The sequence below is a fragment of the Drosophila hydei genome, unplaced genomic scaffold (assembly GCF_003285905.1).
Source record: "Drosophila hydei strain 15085-1641.00,03,60 unplaced genomic scaffold, DhydRS2 tig00000211-arrow-pilon, whole genome shotgun sequence".
Taxonomy (NCBI): domain Eukaryota; kingdom Metazoa; phylum Arthropoda; class Insecta; order Diptera; family Drosophilidae; genus Drosophila; species Drosophila hydei.
In genome coordinates, this window is record NW_022045685.1 from 1145265 (window position 1) to 1169921 (window position 24657).

At 40.3% G+C, this 24657-nt stretch overlaps 3 protein-coding genes across 4 annotated transcripts; 1 reads left to right on the forward strand and 2 right to left on the reverse strand.

Moving 5' to 3' along the window:
* Positions 1-302: 302 nt before the first annotated feature.
* Positions 303-23543, forward strand: LOC111603209 (pre-mRNA-splicing factor ATP-dependent RNA helicase PRP16). Of its 2 annotated transcripts, XM_023320704.2 has the most exons (5): positions 303-2121; positions 2186-2379; positions 21633-22545; positions 22610-22751; positions 22823-23543. In XM_023320704.2, exons 1-5 carry the CDS (start codon positions 303-305, stop codon positions 23418-23420), a joined length of 3666 nt encoding a protein of 1221 aa, XP_023176472.1. In that variant the 3' UTR covers positions 23421-23543. The 2 variants fall into 2 exon arrangements, with proteins under 2 accessions (XP_023176472.1, XP_023176473.1); XM_023320705.2 differs by lacking the exons at positions 303-2121; positions 2186-2379 and adding an exon at positions 7172-7224 and having other exon boundaries at positions 22823-23420.
* Positions 3350-8626, reverse strand: LOC111603211. Its single transcript, XM_023320708.2, has 4 exons — positions 7466-8626; positions 4644-4822; positions 4468-4572; positions 3350-3833 (listed from the first exon to the last, which is right to left on the reverse strand). The coding sequence occupies exons 1-4, from the start codon at positions 8022-8024 to the stop codon at positions 3738-3740; spliced, it is 939 nt and encodes a 312-aa protein (XP_023176476.1). The 5' UTR covers positions 8025-8626; the 3' UTR covers positions 3350-3737.
* On the reverse strand, positions 23436-24622 carry LOC111603210 (platelet endothelial aggregation receptor 1). The gene is made up of 2 exons (XM_023320706.2): positions 24084-24622; positions 23436-24026 (listed from the first exon to the last, which is right to left on the reverse strand). Exons 1-2 carry the CDS (start codon positions 24544-24546, stop codon positions 23509-23511), a joined length of 981 nt encoding a protein of 326 aa, XP_023176474.2. The 5' UTR covers positions 24547-24622; the 3' UTR covers positions 23436-23508.
* Positions 24623-24657: the final 35 nt, after the last annotated feature.

A 24657-nucleotide genomic window follows, 5' to 3' on the forward strand; every position in this document is an offset into this window, starting at 1 on the left:
TACAGCTCAGCTGTGATGTAAAGTAGAGATGGAATGTTATCGATGTTCATATATCTAATAATTGTTAATATTGTGTTAGCTGTAGCATGCAAATAAAATAGCATTACGCCGCTAATATATTTATTGTAGAATTATGTATGAATATTAATAAAATTGATTTAAAAATTGTTCTTATATAAATAACCAGATAAAAAGTTATCGGTAATTTCATAATTGTATCGATAGTATTCCACCTCTATTCTGAAACGCGCACGGTACGTTTGGGCAAACAAAAGAAAACTTAATAAACGCGAAATAATAGCATGTCCGAGGATGATGCAGGCGTGCATCGCTTGGAGGGCACTTCAGGCCAGGGGCAGCGTGGTGGCCTGGTGCTCAAAAAGCCCAAGGACAGCAGTTGTGAAAGCCCCAGCTTTAAGGTTCCAAAAGGCTCGGTGCTGGGCCTGGACAAGTTAGCTGCCAAGCGACGTGCTGAGAAAGCGCGCTTGATCTCATTTCAGGATAATGAGTACGATGACGGCGGCACGCCCTCGAGCACACCCAACACCACGCCCGCCAGCGAATTTGCTTTCAAGAAACCAGATACGAAGAGCTTTGAGAAGCTTAGTCGGCAGCTACGCGAACATAAAGACGAGACGCCATCACACACGGGCGGCGTCTCGGAGAAGGCTAGAGAGCGGCTACGCGAGCACATTCAACGTGATCGGGATCGCCACAAGGGCGCAGTGCGTAAAACGACGCACGATGACTCAGATGGCAAACGGGATCGCGATAGGGTAAGAGACAGAGACAGAGAGCGTGAGCGTGACAGACAGCGTCGTGGCGATGAGAGACGCAAACGGGCACGAGAACAGGATCAGGAGCTGTACAGAGATGGCAGACGGAGGGATCGGGATCGAGATCGCAACCGGGATCGTTCTGTGTCGGTGCGCAGCGTGCACACGCCCAGAGAGCCGGGCACACCAAGTGGCGGTGTCTCCGGCAGCTCATGGGATGATGACGATGGCGAGGGCATCGGTGGGCGCAAATCCGACTGGGACTTTCCCACACCACGAGGCGCTGGCTCTGGTTACGGCAGTGGAGATTGGTCCGAGAGGGGCAGCAGTCGCAGCAAGTATCACAATGCAGACGACACGACACGTGCAACGCCCGCACATCGTTACAACCAATGGGCGCACGATCGCAAGCGCAGCGGCGCCACGCCCTGGGCTGACGATGCCGAGTTGCGTGACCTGTGGGAAGAGGAGCAGCGACGTCTCGACCGTGAATGGTATAACATTGACGAGGGCTACGACGACGAAAACAATCCGTTTGGCGGCACCAACGCCGAATACTTTCGCCGCCGCGAAGAGCAGCTGGAGCAGAAGCGAAAGAAGCGCATCAGTGCCCAGCAGCGGCAAAACAATCGCGACAACGAGCTATGGGAGCGTAATCGAATGTTAACTTCCGGCGTTGTCACCTCTATCAATGTCAGCGACGATTTCGACGAGGAGGCGCTGGAGCGAGTTCACTTACTGGTGCATCATATAGTGCCGCCCTTTTTGGACGGTCGCATTGTGTTCACCAAGCAGCCGGAGCCAGTGGTGCCCGTCAAGGATCCCACCTCGGATATGGCCCTGCTGGCACGCAAAGGCAGCCTCCTGGTGCGCAACTATCGTGAGCAGAAGGAGCGCCGCAAGGCGCAGAAGAAACACTGGGAGCTGGGCGGCACCAAGCTGGGCAACATTATGGGCGTGCAGCGGCCGCAGGACGAAGACGATGCCAAATTCGATAGGGACAACGATACGGCCGACTATCGCAAGGATCAAAAGTTCGCCGATCACATGCGCGACATGCAGGACAACAAAGGCAAAAGCGAATTCTCACGAAAGAAGACCATCGGCGAGCAGCGTCGGTTTTTGCCCGTCTTCGCCTCCCGCCAGGAGCTGCTTAACGTCATACGCGAAAACTCGGTGGTCATCATCGTTGGCGAAACGGGCAGCGGCAAGACCACACAACTAACTCAATATCTGCACGAGGATGGCTACAGCAAACGGGGTATGATTGGCTGCACCCAGCCACGTCGTGTCGCCGCCATGTCGGTGGCAAAACGCGTCTCCGACGAGATGGACACTCAATTGGGTAAGTCTTGCACAACTCAAGCCCCACTTAACTACATCGATCTAAAGCTCAAATTTTCTTGCAGGCGAGGATGTCGGCTATGCTATACGTTTCGAGGACTGTACTTCGGAGCGCACAGTTATCAAGTACATGACCGATGGCATTTTGTTGCGTGAGAGCCTGCGCGATCCGGACCTGGACAGTTATGCGGCCATCATTATGGACGAGGCGCACGAGCGGTCGCTCTCAACGGATGTGCTCTTCGGATTGCTGCGTGAGGTGAGTTTCAAGCATGTGTGTTGTAAATCGTTTTCAACCTTTCCTTAAGAACTTTTTTCAACTTACGTTATTTGGTCCGATCGTAACGAAGTTGGAAAGAATTTTCACCGTATTCAAAAATAATACATTTTATTTTACTTAAGTGGCTAACTATTGGAAGTCGTCTATTAAGTTTTGCTTCGGAAGTTAGAAGTTTTTCTGTAACAAGGCTCCAAAAGCACTTAGTTTCGCATCGATCAAATGAAAGTCTTTTGTTAATTAGTTGTCCGTAGGTAAACATTTAATAATATCCAAATATAAAGCATTTTACAAACATTTCATATTCAAATTTCACATTGCCAAATGTATATATTATCGTATAGTATATATAATATATATAAATATTTTAAAAATCGCTTAAAAGACTAAAAACAAAAATACATAATATATAGTTAAACGTATGTATATATTTATGTATGTGGGTGTGTGTGTGTGTATGAATGTGAATGTTATCAATTACAAACTAATTGGTTGACGTTACGCTACGTTACGCGCAATGCATGAATTGAGGTGTGGTGAGTTGTGTGAGTGTGTGTGGGGAATATATGCCGCGTGCTTTATGGTAAAGCAATTAAGCACGCGCACAAAAGTATGCTGCAGCAAAAAGTGTTGAAAAACGCCAAGTTTGCGTGCTTTTTGTGTTTGTTTTTGTATTTCTTTCTTCAATTGTTTTGTAGCCAAAAAAGTGCCTGTTTGATTATCTATATTTCTATGACAACATAATATATAATAATAATTATATTATAATAGCTATAATACATCATACAAATAATGATAATAATAATAATTATAATAAAAAAAACAACAAATTGTTAATAAGTCTTTTCGAATTTCACAGTGTGTCTCTCTCTCTGTCAAATATACAAATTTCAATACAATTTGTATTTTTCTTTTTCTCAAAGTTGCAACAGCAAATGCACTTATGTGTGTGCCTCTGTGTGTGTGTGTGTGTGTGTGTATTACCCTTTTTTTTTTTTAATTAAATAAAGTAACCAATTTAGAGCCCGCTCTCTAGCAGTCGCTGCTGCTCACACGATCGCTGTGTTGTTGTTTCTTCTGCATATTGTTCATATACATATGTATGTATCATTATGTTAATAAATATACATATATTTGCATTTGTTTGGTGCTGAAATATGATTTATCTTATCACAATTTGCTTTGGATTTTGTTTGTTTCTCTTTTGTTTCTCCTTCACCTAACGCTCTGTGACAAAGCAGAAGAATTTAAAGCGATATGTATAAATGTGTCTGTGTGTGTGTGTGTGTGTGTTTGTGTGTATGTGTTCATATGCTTTATAAGTGTGTGCTTCGTGTTAGTTACTTTGAGTGGGAGTGGCACTTTTGCCTATTATTGAGCACCAGCAACATGCCCGCATTCATGCCAACGCTGCCCCATTTCACGCACTCGGACATCTGCAAGATATATTTGATTACTTATAAGATTTGCATGACGATATAACACAAGCGATTTTCGTTATTATAAATACTATAATTATTATTATTTGTTCTTTAATGTTGCTATTGCTGTGTAGCCTGACACAAAATGCAATTGATGAAATGAATTGTTATATCGTTGCGATTTATCAGTAATCATCATTATATATATGTATGTATATATATATACATACATTTATATATATTGAATTTGGCATAGCTCTGCTTATGTTCAGATCAGTCGAATGCACGTACATATACATTATATCAATATGTATATATGATATAAGATTGATTGATTAAGATTTCTTTTCGGTTGTCCGTTTGTTTCAAGTTGGCCAAGTAAACAGTTGTGCGTGCGTGTGTGTGTGTGTGTGTGTGTGTGTCTGTGTCTGTGTCTGTGTCTGTGTCTGTGTGTCTGTGTGTGTGTGTGTGCTTTGCTGCTGCAACTATAACAAGGTGTTGATGTTTATGTTAGTTGTTTGTGTGTGTGTGTGTGGCGGGCATTTGGAATATACAGAATATGATACTACCTATACACAACTAGAGTATATAGGTCCGTCGCTTATCAGTTGATCAAATGCAGCAGCACGTGATTCGCACTCGTCGTTACCTGTCGCTTGCGTACATCCTGCTGGCGACTGCCATAGCGGCACCAGTACACAAAATGCTTATTATTATTCCAAAGACTCTGCTTGGCCTTGCGTGCCAGCGACACCTGTAAACAAACGCCAACAAATTTGGTAAAAAACAAAAAAATTTAATATATATAGAATATTTGACATTCACCTGATTGCGTATGTCCTTTTCGTTGTGCGGCGTTTTCTCCTTGTCAGCAAAATTATTGATGCGCAACTCCCAGCCATGGCTCCAAATGTCGGCCAATGACATTTTGATTAGTTTGTATGTTCCGTTTTCTCGTATTTTTACAGAATAGATCTCAATAGTTTCCGGTTTTGGTTTATTGTCTGTCAAACAATTGTAAAACAAACACACACACTCACATTAATATTATTATCAATATATATTGGTATCAATTAAACCAACAATCAAAATGACAATTTCAATTCTGGCACACAAACAGGTGCATTCTGCAAATACTGTCAATTGATTCGTTTAAATTCAAATTTAAATTGCTGCAGCGTTGCCCATTTGTTTGATTCTTTCATATTTATTGTTATACAACACTAGTTGCATACTGCAATCAGTGGCCACACTGCAATCGATTATCCTAACGATGTCGATAAACATATACACACAAGCATTGCACAGTTTCTCGCAATTCTGATGCAATTTGTAATTTCACATATTTATTTTCTCTAAAAATTCTAAACTTTTTACCTCACATAATTCAAAATTAACTACGCTCGCTTTGATTACTTTTTAATTTTTGCCTAATAGGCAGAATTCAAAATAAATCAAAATAATTTAAATTATTGTTAAGTAACGAGCTAAGTTTTCAGCGCTTAAGTTCATCAAGACTGATGTAACGATATAACTTTTTTCCACACTTTTACTAAGCCTCATATTATATCATAAACTAGACATTACATATTACCAACAGCAATTGTTCATTGTTTTTGCTTAGTTGCGTAATTGTTTTTTTATGAATGACATGAGTTTTATTCGTTTATAATTAGCATCGCTCATATTTCACACTTTTGTGCTCCTTTTTTTCAGCCTTCTGTTGTTGTTTAACGGTTTTGAGTATTTGCCATGCGCAACTAATTTGCACGCATTTTAAATTGTTTGTCCCAATGTGTGGGTGACTCGTTGAAGAGGGCGGCCGGCTGATTGTTATTTAAGTTGCATTTTTCTTCTGTTGTCTTATGACTTATGTCGGCTAAACATGTAATCGCCCAGGCGCTCATGTTGATACGTATATTTCATAATTAAATAACTGTAAAATGTAATCACGGGTCGTGGGAAAAAATGTGTGTTCAGTCGGAAGAGGAAGAGGAGTGCACTTTGAAGTGAGCTCATCCACAGATTGCTCACAAATGTTAATTTTTCTTTCTTATGGTTCATTGAACGTATTACAAAGCGGCACCTGTTGGGGTGCTATTGTGTTTGTATGAGCGCCGATAAGCCTTATTCAGGCGAAACAGATAAGCGCTATTTATGTATGACGTCACCCAGCATGCGGTTTAAGGTTTATCAACGATTCTATTCAAATGCAGCAATTACATTTAAATGTGTTAATCACGCTTTCAGCGTTTTTATCAGTATGTCGTTGTCTAATGTTAGTAAAAGTATTTACAACTATAGTTGTATGTGCCCACAAAAGGGGAGCAAACAGTTAAATGATTAATGAATTCAAATTTGCTATGAGATTCATATAAGACTTATCGTCTATATACCACTGTCTGTACATGTCTTGTATGTGTGTGGTTGTGTGTAATTTTGTACATGTGTGCGTGCTAATAACAGCTTGTTCTGTCATGTCAACGTACAGGACAATCACCACATTGGTATACAATTAAAATCAAAAGCTTTGATGCAATAGGAAACGCATGTAAGCAGTCATATATATGTCTATATAAATATATAAACACGTACATAAGCACGGCAAACACCCACCGCAATATCTAGTGAATTGTTCGCAGCACGAGATGCAACAGTCGCCTTCACAGTGGTGAATGTCTCTAAGTTGAGTAAGCTTTTGAGGAGAGGAGAAAACACAAAGCACTTAAACAAGTTCACCACACATCACAAGACTGGGACCATTTGCCGCTAGTTAGATTCAATGACTGGTGGACGTGCGGTCGGCAAAGCAGCAATGTGAAAGAAGAAAAAAAACAGCAGCAGGCGTGACGCAAAGCACATGATGCTGCTGCTGCTGCCTATGACAAGGCGCACATTCTCAGCAATATTTAAAATATTCGTGTTGTTTACATTTTTTGTTCACTCTGCGCACGCATACGAACGGAATGTTCTAGCAGCTGTCAGCGCAGCATTGTGAATGGTCATGTTGCTGCAGCAGCAAGTGTGAGCGAAACATTGTATGCCTGCGTACTTGTATATGTATACTATTTGTCTGCGAGTATGAATGCGTGCGTGCAAAACGCGACGTCGCAAAGTTCGTTGCTGCTGCTGCGCTGCTGGCGCTTTGTTTTGCTGCCTCTTCAAAGCTGAGAGGTGTTCATTGTTCTTGTAGGCCGCACTCGACCGTTTTCTTGTCTTCGATTAGATAAAAAGCGCCCATATATACAACATATATGTATATGTGCACACACACTTATGCATGAGTACTATGTATATAAAATTGGTTGATTTTATTAAATGTCATTTTGAAATATCAGCATTTGCCAAACTTGTGAGATTAGTTTAATTGTTCTGACGTCTGCAATGTGATTAATCATCCTCAACGGTAAGAAAAACTGATATCGAAGCAGCTTTTTTTTTTCATTTTTTTGGGTCAAGTACACAACGAATAACCACTTAATAGAGCCATACGAATTAAAAAAAAATTTTTTTGTTCATTCAAGTTTTTTGTTAACATTCTTTGCGGTATAAAATGAACAGTTTGATATGAGCTTTTCACGCTGCAGCACTTAGAGGCAAGCTTTTTCTTTCTCTCTTCAATCGCTTTTTCCATTTTCTGTACTCACCTTTGGCCACCTTGCACAGTACGATGCCGTACCATGAGGCTACCGGCGTCTCGTTTTCATCCTGCGCTTCGAGAAAGCTTATGCTGCTGCTGCCATTACGGGGTATTATCAATGGCGGCGCTAGTGTGAGGACCGGGCAATCGATGTCCAGGGAATCGGCATCGCTGGCAGCGGCCGCCGCAGCAGCAGCAGCGGCTGCAGCTGCCGCAGCTTTGGCAGCAGCACTGCTGCGCACCTCCACAATGAAACCGCATTCGACTACGGCGCAGAAAATACGATGCTCTTCGGGCTTGAACCATTTCGATTCGCGCAGCTTTTGTACGGCGACGCTGCTGCCAAATGTGGCGTTCACATTGGCGCCGACGCTCAGCTTGTGGTGGTGATGCTGCTGCTGCTGCAGCGACGGCGGCCAATTCGATGTGGGAGAGCTGGGCGCCGACTGTGAATAGCCGGCGCTGCCGCCATTCGACGCTGCTCCGGTCGGTGGCGTTGCCTGATTGTTGTGGCCCTGCAGTGGCCACCATTTTAGTGAGCTGACAAAACTGTTTGATCGGTTCATTGTCTGTGGGCGGTGTGGCGTGGGCGTGGCCTATGTCGCTGCACACGCGCGCGTAACTTTCACTTATTCACACTTACAAACAGTGCGCGCGCGTTGAGCTCTAATCCCCTTTTTCTTTTGCTTTTTGTTTTTTTTTTCCTAATGCGTTTCTCGTTTGTTTTGTATACGCCCGCTTATCGTTGTTTTGCCTTTGGCCCGATGCTCCAATTAAAGTTTCCTTTGCGTTTGTTTTGTCTTCGCAAAACACAAAAAAAAAACAAAAAATAAATAGAGCACAAGTGCTTTGCACTAGTTAATGGAAATGCTGCTTTTAGTTAAATAAAAATTATAAAGCGCAAGTAGAAGCACAAATGCGTGTTTCATTAAAATAAAAACAACAATTTCAAAAAAAGTCTGCCCGAATGTCTGTAAGTTTTTCTTGCTTGGATTTTGTGTGGTCTGGTCTGTTTTATGTATTTTCTTTTCACAGCGATTTCGTTTCGGTAAGTTCGTGTTTTTCGCCTGAACGCCGTTTGTTGCTTTTGTGTTTTGCTCGCTGCTGCTGTTGCTGCCACTGCACCGCTAGAGACTCGAAAGCCAAATACCAGCATAGCAAAGATTTATTTATAACCAAAGCCGGTTTCGGTTTGTCAGCTAGCCAACGAGTCGTCGGCTGCGTCGTCGTCGTCTGCAGCGTTCGCTCTCTTTGTGGTGGTGTATTCACTATTTCTCTCTCTCACTGTCTTTGGTGTGGTGAAATACGACGCTGCCGTTGTACCCCTGTTACGGCTACGGGCTTGTTGCACGTTCCGTTAGGCTTTGCGCCTTATGTTGATATATACTCTTTTCTTCTTGTTGTTGTTACAGTTGTTTTGTTTTTGTTATATATTATCGCTTTAATTACTGGGATATCAATTTAATTATGTGCTTGTCGCATATGCAGTTACTAAAACGCTTACCTGACGCTGGCATCGCAGTCGCAGCCGCAGCCAACGTCGACGCTAACATCGGCAGTCGTAACTGCGAAGCAAACGGCGGCATCACTGTCGGCCTGACCTTCTTATTCTTATAAGAAAATGTATATTGTTGAAATTTTTTGTTAACGGCGTAGTTTTTGTTGCTATTTTCATTGCTTTTGCGCCCCGACCGCTGAACACAACAAAATGCTTAACATGTAGCATGTACGATATGTATTTGTACGTGCGTGCTTGCATGTGTGTGTGTGTATGTACACACGTCACATGGCAGGCGGCCCCAAAAATAAATGTAGAAATGATTGATTTAGTTTATTATAAGAAATATGATCATTTTATTGTATTGGCAATTGTTGATTATTTGTTTATGATTGATTGCAATAATAATCATAATATGTGTATCAAAATATGCATACATAAACGTAAATACATATGTACATAAGTGTGTTTGCTTGATTGTATATTTGTATTTACGCAATTACAGAGCAGAGCTTTTATAGTATTAATTACTTGTATATATGTATACATATATGTGTATATGAGTGTGTGTATGTATGTACATTAATCCGATATTTGTCATATAGGGGTTTTTTAACGAGTCTTAATATTTTAAAATTGAAAAACTTTCAACAATATTTGGCCACTGTGTCATGGCTACCCTTAGCCCGTCTTCGTCTGTAAATTCAGTTATTACGAACCAAATTACGGTACATTTGCCATAGAGTGAAAATTTGTTGAAATTTGTTCTTACTGTATTTTCACTGGAGCCGTCAGTTATTATGGGTATAGAAATATATAAATGTATGTATGTATGTATGTGCGTGTGTTAGATTCTGTTGTCTTTCCGTTGCACTGCAAATTAAAAAAAAAAAAACAAACATTTGTCAACTATGTGATTCTCAGACACGGCAATTTTCCTGCTTTGTATATATGTAAGTGATAGATTAGCAAGTTACCTATGCAATCTAAAAAACATATTTATATATCTTATGCTAAAATGTGTAAATACATCTTATATATATATATATAAAAAAATACATTTGTCTATGGTTTTTGGGTGCATTTGCACCTGAAAAGCTGTTGACATTTTGCACGAAAAAATATCTACGGGTGCAATCAGAATCTAAAATTGCCCTCTTTTTAACTGTAGCATAAAAGGGGAACGAACAACTGTGCGCCCGTAATGAATTCCTCTTGAATATTCTATTACACAAATCAATTGGTATATTAATGCTTGCATATATATACATATATGTGTGTGTGTTTGTATTAAGAATCAGACCTGCTGGGCTTGGGCTTGGCCATTGGCATTGGAAATCCTATAATCACATTATCGGAGGAGGCCATACAACGATTAGTGAGCAGCCCTCAGACACGCAGATCGATATTGTCGCCCCGAAACCTCGGCCGATGTCTCGTTGTGAGTGTGTTAGCCAACACTAGACAATCGTTTCGAGGCTTTTGGCATTTCAATCAATTCAAAGGCTTGCAAAAGCTTTTCACTGTGACGTCGCAGCTTTCGTTTGTACACTAATGTGTGCGACTCTCTCCCATATATATGTTTATGTGTGTGTGTGAGCTTCTGAAGTGGGTTGCGTTTGTTTTGGGACATCGCAAACGACAATTAATTTGACCTATTAAGTTGCCAAAGCTTAAAACTGGGCCAGGCAAAGGCGACGGCGACTGCGACGTCGCTGCTGACGCTGCTACGCTTTTTATTTTATTTCATATTTCAAAATTTTTTGTTTGGATTTGTTTCATTTTCAAGTTTTTCATTTCATTTACCCTTACCAAGGTCAGTGCAGCTACGTCGCACTGTTTGGCCACGTACACACATATATTGAATTAACAAGATGTTATCAAAATTGGTAGGGCTGAGAATATTTGTAGCCCAATTGGAGCTAACCTCAGTGGGGAGGCTTAGGCAGCGCACTTACAATTTGTAATGATTTTTGATATATAAAGTACAAATAAGTAGTCTTTAGATCTAAACATAAACACATTACAATTTGTATATAACTTATAGATATAAATAAATAATATTATTAATTTAAAACTACTCAAGAAAGAAATGCACAAACATATTACAGGGTATTACAGCTGCGCTATGTCGTCGATTAAACGTTTCTCTCTACAAATTGTTTCAGGTTTTTCATTTATTTATTCGAGTATTTCACAGCCGACGTCAACGTCGACGTCGTCGTCGCTGCTCTTGTTGTTGTTTTTGATATAAATACGCGCAGCTCTACAAGTTGTGGTTGTTGTTGTTTTTGCCACTGCTTGTTATTCTCCATATCTATTTATAGTTTAACCTTGTCGGCATTGAGACACAGGGGCATGGAAGAGACAGACGGTTGGGGAGAGAGAAGGGGTTGGGTTGCGGGGTCCCATGATTATGCCGTGTCGCATTTTCGCTGCCAATTGACTGCTGCGCCGCTGAGCTCAACTGCGTTTAATTAGCTGCTGCTCGGTTTCAGTATCGGTCTAAAGCATTTCTACATTTCTCTCCCCTTCGCCACAGTCACAACCACAGTTTAAAACTTCCCCACCTGCCGCTGCTCTTTCCCTGCTTCCTGCTTTACCTCTGCTCTACCTAGCACTTTGCAATTGTTTGCCTAATTAAGAGTGCTGCACTTAAGATACCCTTCCACTTGGGTACTTAAACTCTGAGACGATTTGTGTAACAACTGAGCTGAAGCCATATGTATATGTATATATGTATGGGTATTGTAATCGGCTGAGTTTAAAGCTTTTGTGTGAAAAATGAATGTTGATCGAACTTAAAATTTATGGTTGTTCATCATATCAACAATATGTAAACTTACTATGAATATATATAATCAGAATTTGAACAAAATCAAACTGCTATATCAAATATAACTCTCTCTTTTCAATTATACTTCGATACATAAGAACAAGTGTATTTGAAATTCAGCTTGCTTTCAACTGTTTCCATTCGTGTTTGTTGTAATTGTAGTTTTTATTAACAAATTGCGCAATGAAACACGAATGAATGTGCGTAGGTCAGTGCCCAAAAAACAACAATAGCCATTTTCAGCTGACCGCAATAAATGCATATACACACACACACACATACACGCACAAATATACATAACAAAAACATTAAAGAGCAAAAAGTTGAAAATTAAATGTCTAAAATTGTTTATTCAATTCCTTTTTTTAAGATCTTACGCCCCTTTAGATCAGATCTCTTTTGATTTCTAGGAATGGTTTTTCTTTTCCATTTTAATACGTGATTTACAGTTCGTAAGAACAATTTTAGCAGTTATTTTATTGATACGAATTTAATTACTTTAGTTAATTAATCCAATCGATTCTTTTTGTTTGTTAACTATATCGTATTTCAAACTTAATTCATTAATAAAACTAACAGATAAATACATATGTTCATGTAACTATATATATACATATTTTGTATATTGATCGACTATCTACCCTAAAATATATACATATATTGTATATTTATTTATAAACACATACAAATATAAACACATGTAAAGCAGATACTTGATAGGCACATACCCTGGCGGAATGTGGAGCATAAAAGTTAAGGGACTTAATAGAATTCTGTTTTTTTTTTACTAATATATGACGGACTATATTTATATGATATAATATTTTTTATTAATATATGTGAGATTTCAATAAAGCAAACCCTGCTTTAACTTGCTTAACCGAGCACGCACATCTCTATTGAAAATGCCATCACTAATTGTTAAGCTCTTGTTGGCTACTCCAGTTTGCCGTTTGATGAATATTAAGAAACCGTATGCAGAATTCGTTGTGTCCATTGTGCATTGTTTATCTCTGTTATGCACACACATACTTGCACACATGTACATAGCGTCTATATATGTACATATATACATATTCGTATTTATTATCTGTTTTATGCACTCGGTTAAAGTTTTGCTCGCTTGTCTGCTTGCCCGCTCTTTTGCTGCCCTTTGTGTGTCCGTGCGTCTATATATATATATATGTATACATATGTATATATGTGTGTATTTTTCAATAGTAAAACAAAGTGTGAGCTAAACCACCTGTATTTGTTTTCATTTTACAGTCTATTATCGCCCAATGGGCTAATTTGGCCGTTCAGTGTTCAATTTGGCAAGTGGCTGGGCAGAGCCTGCATGAAATATACATACATAAATATGATTAGCGGGTGTTACCCGGCCTTGTGTGGCTTCGTTTTGTTTTTGTTTGCCTTAAGTTTCCACTGTGAGTAAATCTTTCCAAAATGTTTTGTTTCATCAACTTTTCACTTGTTGATAAACTTCTAATGAAAAACCTTACATATATATAAACATTCATTTATAAATATTTAAGCGTTCTTATGAAGTTATTTATCTATCCTATCTACTTGTGTATCTAAAGCGAATCACTGCAACACACACAAAAACGTGTTTTATTTGCGTTCTTTATTTCGTCTATATATTGTAAGCCATTTTGACTTAAAGGCTTCGTAGCGCGCTTTTTACTAGCGAATGCCGTCGATATCTGCCCATAACCGGACTTTGGTCTCATGTCACAGATACTCAAAGCTATTTCCGTTTTGTTTCGTTTCGTTTCTTTGATTTTCTTTGTATGCATTGGTCCGGCTTAACCAGGTTTAAGTAAACAGCAGCAAAATAGAAGTATAGCAGTAAAAGTAACTAGAAGAGAATGAAAGAGCACACAGACACACACACACACACACACACACACACACACACACACACACACACGCGCATGCACACACTTTCAATTGGGTGTCTAGTCAAAACAACAATGAAATTGACAAAGGCCCAAGTTGGGTTTTGTTGGAATCTGATTGGTGCACTTGGAACATGATTGAGGTAATAAATGTCATTATTTGTGGGCATTTGTTAAACTTTTAGGAGCTTGGAACTTGAAGCTTGACACGTTTTACAAAATGCCATCATTCTTATAAAAATAAATTAAATTTTAAAACACTCCAAACTTTTCTTAAAAGCTCTAGTTATCCAAAGCTTTATGTAGCATATATTTCTGCGAAAGCAATTGTATCGAAACGAAAAAAAGCGATAGCAGTTTCTTAAGCCATGGTTCTAATGAGCTTTTTTTAAGCTCGCTTTTGGCAGCCACCTGTAGCAGTATTTTCTTATTGTTTGTCTACATATTTGTAATCCTAAACCGCAACGCAAACGTTTGACGTTCACGACGACGTCAACGTTAGCGTCGCTGTCGGCGTCAACTTCAGCAGCGAATGTCATGTGCTTTGCTTACAGCTATTTTTAGATAATCATAAAACGCGCGCAACATTGTGAGACAAAACAGCAAATACAACATCCGAATGCTGAACGCAGAAAATAAATACTTATGTACATATGTGCTTATTAAATATGCAAAAACAAAAATGTTCTTGTATTTCCACAGTCGTCGCCGTTGCGGTGAATTCTTCCTGCTGCCGAGGTGTGTGTGTGGGGAGACCATACATAAGTAAGCAGAAATATATATGTATAAATATATGTGTGCTCTTGGCACATGGCGGAAGAAAAGGACCTGCAACAGCTGTTTCAGCTTAGCTTATTGTTATTCTTTTCGTTGGACAAGCCCTGCAAATAAATAAAATTGAATTAAAAAATGCTCAGCGAGCAGATGGGCGATTTCAAGTTTCTAGCTTCCTTCTGCCTATAGCTTGCATCTCACTCAGACTTTTGCTTTAACTCTCTCGCGCATTTTCGCTCTCCCTCCATCACACATACACACTCTCTCTCGTTCGGGCTGCTGTCATGGTGTTATTCACCTTCGGCATCGGAATCTGCTGCTCATAACTCGTTTTGCGGCTTCATTGTTTGCTTTAGCCCGTTGCAAATGTGCGGATAAAAACAAAATATGCAAAAATCTTCGACCATTGATTGCGAGTTGTTGTTGCGTTTTGCCACGATATTTTATGATTGTTTTAAATATGTACATAAATATTTCGCATTGCGATTGTTTTGTTTTCATATTGTTGTTGGCTCGTGTTTTTGCTCGTGCAAAATATTTCTTTATTTTGTGGGTGTGTGTTTAATTGAATGTGTGTCTGTGTGTTTGTGTTTTGTTTTGTTTACATCTTGTAGGTAGTTTTGCCAAAATTTAATTGTTGTTTGTATATAGACGTTGCCACACCTCCAAAAACCAACGAAACTCACCATTCGCCATCCACCATTCGCCATTCACCATTCACCTCTCGCCAGTCATTGCTCTCTTGCTCCCGCTCTCTCTCTCTCTCTCTCTCTCTCTCTCTCTCTCTCTCTCTCTCTCTCTCTCTCTCTCTCTCTCTCTCTCTCTCTCTCTCTCTCTCGTGTGTTCTCTGTCAACTCGTGCCGCTTTGTCACTGCAAGTTTTGAGCCTGCCACTGAGAAATTGTAAAATTGCTTTCGTGCTGTTGTACTCAACCCAACAGCGCCCACCGCTGCTCACTCAGTTCATCAGACTCGCGCTAAAGCTCTTCCACTCGCCCAGGCCGACATTTTACAATGCAAATGCACTGAAAATTGCATGTAAACATCAATTATATGGCCAGACATATCGCATAGATTTCTTCGTTGGCGCCAAGCAAACAAAACAGAACAAAAATATAAATTAAAATCAAATCAAAATGAACAACAAAATGAAAATACTAAAATCGAAAGAGTTTCGTACCAAAATTGATACAGGTAAAGCTTTATCACCGGCTGGGACTATGAAATGGAGGATGAACGTTCCCTTTATGCTCTTATACTTTCTTGACTGATTACCGTAATACCCTGTATTTTGATGTGTGAAGAGCAGGCATTCACTTTGTCTTTATGTTTGGGTTTGTTTGGCCTGTGAACGAACATACAGACATATCTCAAGTACATAATCTTATTCTTATTTGTATAACCCATATATTATAGCGATTAAGTGCATCATTTTCTCTTTATCTTCACATAAATTCCCATATGCATAAATTGTATTTTTAATTGCTCTCATTATTATTCGGAGAGGCTGTGATTGTAATATATTTATATATATATATATATTTATATTTAATTAGACATTTGCCAAGTGGGCGAGTCGCGTGAGTCGAGTCCGTCCATCTGTCCATGTGCACTTCCAGTCTCAAGATCAAGAGCACACAAACAAATTTTGACAGCTCATGGGGCATAACGGAAAACGTCAACGCCCCATAATAATAAATAAATACTTGTATCTATCATAAAACTGGTGTGTAATATGTGAAAATGATTTGTTAGAATCCGTAAACTACAAAGATAAGCTTTACTTGACTACGATTAGTAGGTTATTATATAATATTTATATATGTCATATATCACATAGAGCTCCAACAAAATGCCCTTCAATCCAAATTAGACTTTTAAAATATATTTTACGCTTTATTTTTGTCTATGAAAATAGATAGAATTTTGTTATATGTATTTTTTTTTATTATAGTATTATATATGTAAGTATCTCGGTCTGGCCCGATTCTCCTCTGTCATCTAAGAAATTTTTATTGGCTCTGTGCCCATCAAATTCCACAAACAAATTGTTTTGTTTTGTTTTTTCTTTCCTCAATTTTTTTTCTTTAATGAGATTTTTGCATTACATTTCCTATATACATATATATTTATTTATTTATTTTGATTTCATCGAAATTTGAGCGAAAATTCATTGATTGATGGGCTGCGAGGCGAGCTTTATCAGCTTATTGAATATTTTAGCAAAAATGCGCATTTCCTTCTTCGTTCATGAACTGCCAGCAGACACTGTATGATAGATATATACATGATATATGATAAATAGACCCTTTGCAGAAATTAGAAGCTTCCTGTCTCTCTTACTCCCTCTCTTTGGGTATGTAAATGTTTCGACTAAAGTCGCAACCTAACTCAAGTGGCTCACTAGCAAAAATACCTTATCGCTATCAAGATTGATATACTGCATTCCACACTAAAAAGAAGCAAATACAACAACAAAAGAAAAAAACAATAATAATAATAATAAAAATAATAATAATAAATGGAACTCGTAGTGCCAACACATTAAGACAGGCACTAAATGCCATTGCTTATGAAAGAAAAAAAAAACAAACTCTAATCAAATAAGACTACAGTATCAGCTGTATGTATACACACACACTCGCACACATACCTATACGTATATAAATTCGTGTGTGTGTTTGTGTGCAGCTCGTGATTTGCCTTAGTCACCCAACAGTTAATCCAGCTGATGAAATGTCGCATATTGAATCGAACAACAGTTATCTCCCAGTATCAACATTGCTCAAAGTTCATAAAATTTTAGTCTTACAAGTGGGTGCCAATAGACGGCCTTGTCGCACTCGCTATAAATGCTTTCCACCCATATTTCACTTGTTATTTTTTTTATCTCCTTATCGAATTAGAAATTAGAAAACTGATTTCGATTGTAGTCGAAAACTTTCTATATAAAAATATATCAATAAATATTTGTAGTATGATTCCCGAGGTAGAAATTTTCCTAAAAAAAATAATATGACATTTCCTAATTTTAGCTGCGTCATAATATGCTGACTGATATCTGGAGAGCTTTCAAATGGATTCATTAATCATATTCATTTTATTATTCTATATAATCTGAAGTCTCTAAGTAGACCTGCAATTCACTAATCATTGCATACTTCATTTCTCTTTCTCTCTCTCTCTCTCTATATATATATATATATATATATTTATACACTGATATCTGGAGAATCGTTTTAACAAGCAGCAATTGATTGTAGATAAAATTTATTTGTTTTTCTAGCAGCTATCAAATAGGTCTTTATATTCAGCCCAAATCGGATACGCTTTCCTCAATTCGATTAGCTAATTTTAAGGTTTTAATTGAAGTAGAGCTCCCTCTGTCTCTTTCTCTCTCTCTCTCTATCTATATGCCCATTTATGATCCCACTTCATATTGGTTAAGACGTCGTTCAGAATATTTAGTGATAACGCCGTGCATTCAATGCATTGTATACCAGGTGTCATAAACTTCACTTTATTTTCCTGGCACTGAAATTGAATAGTTGAATTTCCAAACATCGGGAATATATATGAACAGATTCCTTATAGGCAAAGACTTAGATCCATCTCTATCTTGTAGAGTATGCAATAATAAATATTTTATAAATACACATTTATAGTTCTGTAGGACATAATATAACTGAATATCGAAGAATCTATATAAGTTTATTATAAACTTGAGAAAACACTGGACATTGTTATAATTTTATTGAAATTTCTTTAATTTTTTGTTAAAGTTAAAGATATACAGTAGGGAGCAAAAGTGTTTCCATAGTTGACACTTTCAACTTTGTGAGTCGATAATTTCTAAACGAATGAAGCAAATCAAAAAAACTTTTTTTTCCAATAATATGTATTTAATTCTTAACAAATTGCCGTATATAACAAAAACAAAAGTTAATCAGTAAAATATTCAAACGAGGTAAACTGAAACAAAACGCATGTGTACAATTTTGCACCTTCCGATATTCTTACTTTGGTTTGATTTCTTAATTCTCTTATCGGCAATAGACATGCAGTTTTACCTTTATATGTTTTATTTATGCATTCTACACTTTTATGATCCAGAAATCCACGTGTTTCTTATTATTTGAAGTAGATTTGTTAATTTTAGCAATTAGTCTACAAAGTACCGCGAAAAAATGAAGAAGCGTTCGTCAGATGTCGAAAATAGTATTATTAGCCTAACTGAAAGTGGCTGTTCGACTCGTAGTACTTCAGATCAGCTTAATATTTTTCATTCAGCGGTGTCCGAAGTCCAGAAAAGACGCAATGGTACATCCAAAAACACTATTAAAGGCCGCAAACGACTCTTAAAGGACTCTGACGCCAGACTTATGGGAACTGATAAGTTCCTAACACCGAAGAAAGCATCTATGGACATAGGGAAAGACGTGAGTCGGCGGGTGGCTAGAAGAGCACTAGCTAAAGTTGGATATGTGGCAAGTGTGAAACAAAATAAACCAGCTCTATCCGAGAAGAATGTCAAGGGTCGATTGAAATTCGCCCGGGAACACAAGAACTGGACTGTAGATGATTGGAAACGTTTTATCTGGTCGGATGAATCCAAGTTCAACCGTTTTCAATCAAATGGCACGCAATACTATTGGCACAGGTCCGGGGAAAAGCTTCAAAAACACCATGTGAAGCAAACCGTTTAGCATGGAGGAGGCAATGTCAAAGTTTGGGGATGCTTTACTTGGTTACCATTGCATAAAATTGATGGTATAATGTTAAAAGAAGACCATCTCAATATTTTGAAAACCTGTCTACCCAATTTTCTGGACAAGTGTGCATACCCCGTAAAGGAAATCATTTTTCATCAAGATGGGGATCCGACGCACACTGCCAAAACTGTCCGCGAATGGTTACAAAACCAAGATTTTATGCTGATGGAGTGGCCAGCTAAAAGTCCCGAACTCAATCCGATTGAGAACCTGTGGTCAATCGTGAAGCGACGGCTCGGGCAATATCAATCAATGCCATCCAACCTAGACGATCTTTGGAAGCGTGTAGAACTGAAGTGGAACCGAGTTCCAAAGGAAACCATAGAAAAGTTGGTCGAGAGTATGCCAAACTGAATAAAAAATGTAATAGCTAATAAGGGCCTGTGGACAAAATATTGATTTAGAATCATATTAAATTTTTTTCACTGAAGGTGCAAAATTGTACACATGCGTGTCGTTTCAGTTTTCTTTGTTTGAATATTTTACTGATTATTTTTTGTTTTTGTTATATACGGCAATTTGTTAAGAATTAATTATATATTATTGGAAAAAAAAGTTTTTTTGATTTGCTTCATTCGTTTAGAAATTATCGACTCACAAAGTTGAAAGTGTCAACTATGGAAACACTTTTGCTCCCTACTGTATATGCATTTGATTCCTTGTTTATAAGAGCTCTACAGTCAAAAAAATTGTTGCCGAACACAATAATCAATTGAGTTTCGAGAACTTCATATTGGATGTTTTACGAGTCCAGCAATATCTTATATCGGAACCTGGGGTGTTTCCTAGCGGGGAATCCCCAACTAGCACGAGCTTACTGCATACTTAATAAAGCACTCTCCCCATGCAAAACAAAATGGAATAGTCTTAGCCTCAATATTTTCTTAATTATTAGTTATTAAATCACTTGTGACAAGACAAACCTAGTCTTCATAACGTAATAGCACAACCCATCAGATTTACAGTTGTTAGAGCTTTCGTATATCGTAACGGTATTGGTATTTCCCTCGACTTGTCAATCAGCAAAATCCGATTTCCCTTTGCCTGCGCTTTATCTTAAATGAGCTTTTTGCACACACACACATGCAAGCGCAAATATACACGCATACACACATGCATATAGCACTTAACTGTCATATATCGAAATGCTCTATCGTAATTGCCACAGACGGGATATTGTTCAACGTCATTTAACGCTCGGCTTCGGAGATAAAAATTTGAATCAATGCGTTGGCGTTAGCGTTGCCATTGGAGAGCTATCATAAAAACACTTCACTCTCAACATGTAAGCGATATGTGTACATTGTGTAGGTACATACAACTGTCTGTCTTTATGTATTTATGTGTGTGTGTGCATATACCGATAAGCCACATAATAAACATCATGTATATGTAGTTGTGGGCTTGGCCTACCTCTTTCTAGCCGCATTGCAAGCCAATGCGCAATTTGCTTGCTAAGTTGCCCGTGACGCGAAGCTCGTCGCTGTTATTATTGTTGTTGTTATTGGCGCTGCAGCAGGTGCTGCAACGGAATTAGTTTAACAGCAATTTAAGCTTTTTGTCTGTGCTTTGGCCCAGGCATGCATGCAATCACAAGCACTAAATACACATACACACGCACGTATATATACATATACAGCAACAGAACACAGGATCTGCTATGCGTCCTCAGCTGCCTACGTGCTACACAGCACGTTGGCCCCTCACCATGCCGCCATGTTTGACAAACCCACCCACCACAACCTACCTACACCACCCAATCGTTGACTTGTCGTCGGTTCGTGAAATCGTTAAATCGCTTGAGTCGAAAAAATGAGAGCGTTCTCTACGCTCGCACACTTACTTGCGCTCCATCGCTCTCTCCCTCTCGGTGTGCAATACTTCGTGCATGTGTGTTGAGTTTCGTTTCCCCGCTCGCAATTCAACACAGTTGACGTGTGGGGAGTTTGGCTCAGGATATTTGTTGCTGCGCTGCTACATGAATTTTTATGACTTTGACTTGATGCGCTGCTTAGCCTAGCTCAGCTCAGGGGCCGGTGCTCGGGATTTGGGTCATGCACGCATATTTCGGTGGGTGGGTACAGCCGTTCCAAGGCCACAGCATCGAGCAGCAGCAAGTGGAATGCCCCAGAAAGCGTCAGATTTAGCTGCAATGTTCTCCACAATTGATTTGGCATTAAATATGCATGCAATTTTTGTCATGTCGTCTATATGTATGTAATTATACAGGTTCGTAAATTATGATCGTATATATGTACATATATGCGAGTTCTACTATACACTCATGGCTCAAGGCTACAGGGTATTGTCTAGTCAGAAGCCGGGGCAAATTCTTTATCTTTAAGATTGCTTTTCCCTACATCAAGTCCCTTATTTGATTATGTTCAATTGCAGATTGTGGCACGGCGTCATGACCTGAAGCTGATTGTCACCTCCGCCACCATGGACTCGACCAAGTTTGCCACGTTCTTTGGCAATGTGCCGACATTCACCATACCCGGCCGTACGTTTCCGGTGGATGTGATGTTCAGCAAGAATGCGTGCGAGGATTACGTGGAATCGGCCGTTAAACAGGCGCTGCAGGTCCATTTGACGCCCAATGAGGGTGACATGCTGATCTTTATGCCCGGTCAGGAGGACATCGAGGTTACCTGCGAGGTGCTGGAGGAGCGTCTCAGCGAAATCGATAATGCACCAGAGCTGAGCATCTTGCCCATCTACTCACAGCTGCCGTCCGATCTGCAGGCGAAGATCTTTCAGAAGTCCGCCGATGGCGTACGCAAATGCGTGGTGGCCACCAATATTGCGGAGACGTCGCTAACCGTGGATGGCATCATCTATGTGATTGACTCTGGCTACTGCAAGCTGAAGGTGTACAATCCGCGCATCGGCATGGACGCCCTACAAATCTATCCGATCTCGCAGGCGAACGCCAATCAGCGTTCGGGTCGTGCTGGTCGCACAGGACCCGGCCAGGCGTTCCGACTCTACACGCAGCGACAATACAAGGACGAACTGCTAGCGCTGACTGTGCCCGAAATCCAGCGTACCAATTTGGCCAATACTGTGCTGCTGCTCAAGTCTTTGGGCGTGGTCGATCTATTGCAGTTCCATTTCATGGATCCACCGCCCCAGGACAACATCTTGAATTCTCTTTACCAACTGTGGATATTGGGCGCACTGGATCACACGGGTGCCCTAACTACCCTGGGCAGACAAATGGCCGAGTTCCCACTGGATCCGCCACAATGCCAGATGCTCATCGTAGCCTGCCAAATGGAGTGCAGTGCCGAAGTCCTTATCATAGGTGAGCCATGATAGAATTCCATTTGTCCTTGTGACTGATCAGTCGAGCTTCTCCCATTTTACAGTATCCATGTTATCCGTGCCATCAATATTCTATCGACCCAAAGGACGCGAAGAGGAGGCGGATGGTGTGCGCGAAAAGTTTCAGGTGCCCGAATCGGATCACTTAACCTACCTCAACGTCTATCTGCAGTGGAAGCAGAACAGGTGAGTAGAATGCGAACGAAACAGCAATAGTTTTTATCTACAACTTTCAATTTGCCATTCTCTGCCTGCAGCTATAGCTCCACGTGGTGTAATGAACACTTCATACACATTAAGGCAATGCGTAAGGTGCGTGAGGTGCGACAACAGCTTAAGGACATAATGACGCAGCAGAAGATGAACGTCAAGTCGTGTGGCACCGATTGGGATATTGTGCGCAAATGCATCTGCTCCGCCTATTTCTACCAGGCAGCACGTCTGAAGGGCATCGGGGAATATGTAAATCTGCGGACGGGCATGCCGTGCCATCTGCATCCAACATCGGCGCTTTATGGGCTGGGCACCACGCCCGACTACGTTGTCTACCATGAGCTAATTATGACCGCCAAGGAGTATATGCAGTGTGCCACCGCAGTCGATGGCTACTGGCTGGCGGAGCTGGGACCGATGTTCTTCTCCGTAAAGGAAACTGGGCGCAGCGGCCGCGACAAAAAGAAACTGGCCGCTGAGCATCTGAAGGAAATGGAGGAGCAAATGTTACAGGCCCAGCACGAGATGGAGGAGCGCAAACAGCTGGCGGCCCAGCGTGAAGAGCAGCTAGCGGGCAAACAGGAGATCGCAACGCCAGGCAATGCTACGCCACGCCGCACGCCCGCTCGCATCGGCCTCTGAAAATTAACAACATTAATATATAGTGTGTATTTCAATTGATATGTGTATGTATTTGTATTTTGACTGTTAAGACTATCTTTTGGTTTTTCTATATCGAAGAATAAATTAGCCAAATAATGAGAATTGGCAGTGGCAAGAAGACACATGGTTGGTTGGTTGCCGCTGCATCGATTACAGCGCAATGTTCATTGTTCACAACTCGAAATTCTGAACGGCACTGGCATTCGCCCCAGATGCACTCCATCCTGGTGTTCAACATCTTGTCGTCGCCAGCGTTCATGTGCTGACAGTCCGTGGTGCGGCGACAATATGCGCCGTATGGCACATGCGGCTCGCAAACAGTACTATTTAGCTTTTCATTTCTTTTTGCATAGTGTTTCGTGCTGCAGCTGCAGCGATTGTTGTTGTCGCACGTGCTGCCGGCGCCGAGCTGCACTTGGCACTGAGTCGCGTTCGTACAATTGGCACCATAGCCAACGCCCAGAACGCATGCGGTCATATTGTGGTTGGGCACATGATCTTTGGAGCAGGCGCACTTGTTGACTTCCGGTAGGCAAATTGATGCGCCAGCACTTTCGCATGAAGTACTGTTACTGCAGCTCAGATCTGTAAGGACAAATTCTCAGAATGTGGCTAATTGATTGTGGGATTTGAAGCTCTCACCCAATTGTGCCAGGCAGTTGCCCTCATACGGTTTAAAGTTATCCTGACATATGCAACGGTTCATTTGGCAATCGGAAAACGTCTCCATTGATTGGCATTGACGAGCCATTTCACAGCTGCCATCCAGTGGCACCTTCAGCGGCAAACAGCGGCGTCTATCGGCACTGGGCATGTAAGTGGCGGCGCAGAAACACTGCTGTGTCATTACGTCGCACTCCGTATATGGCAGTGTGCAGGGACACGGACCACCAACGATGTTGGTTTTCTTTTCATCTTTGGGCCGGCAGTCCACGCGCTCTGTGCTTTCACCACGTGACGTACAAATGCAGCGAGAATCGATGCATTTGCCGCCTTCGAACATCAGACATTGGACATCCGTGATGCAGCTAAGCTCTAGTAAGTCTTCGGCTGAAATTGTTTTCAGCGAACAAAATATACATAACAAAATTAGCGTTAATCGCATATTTAACCTTTCTTTTTATGAACAACTAATACATATGAATGTACGAGAATAAACTTTAAAGCATCTGAATGAGCGAGAATAAATTCGTGCAGAATTCGCCGCCATTAACCG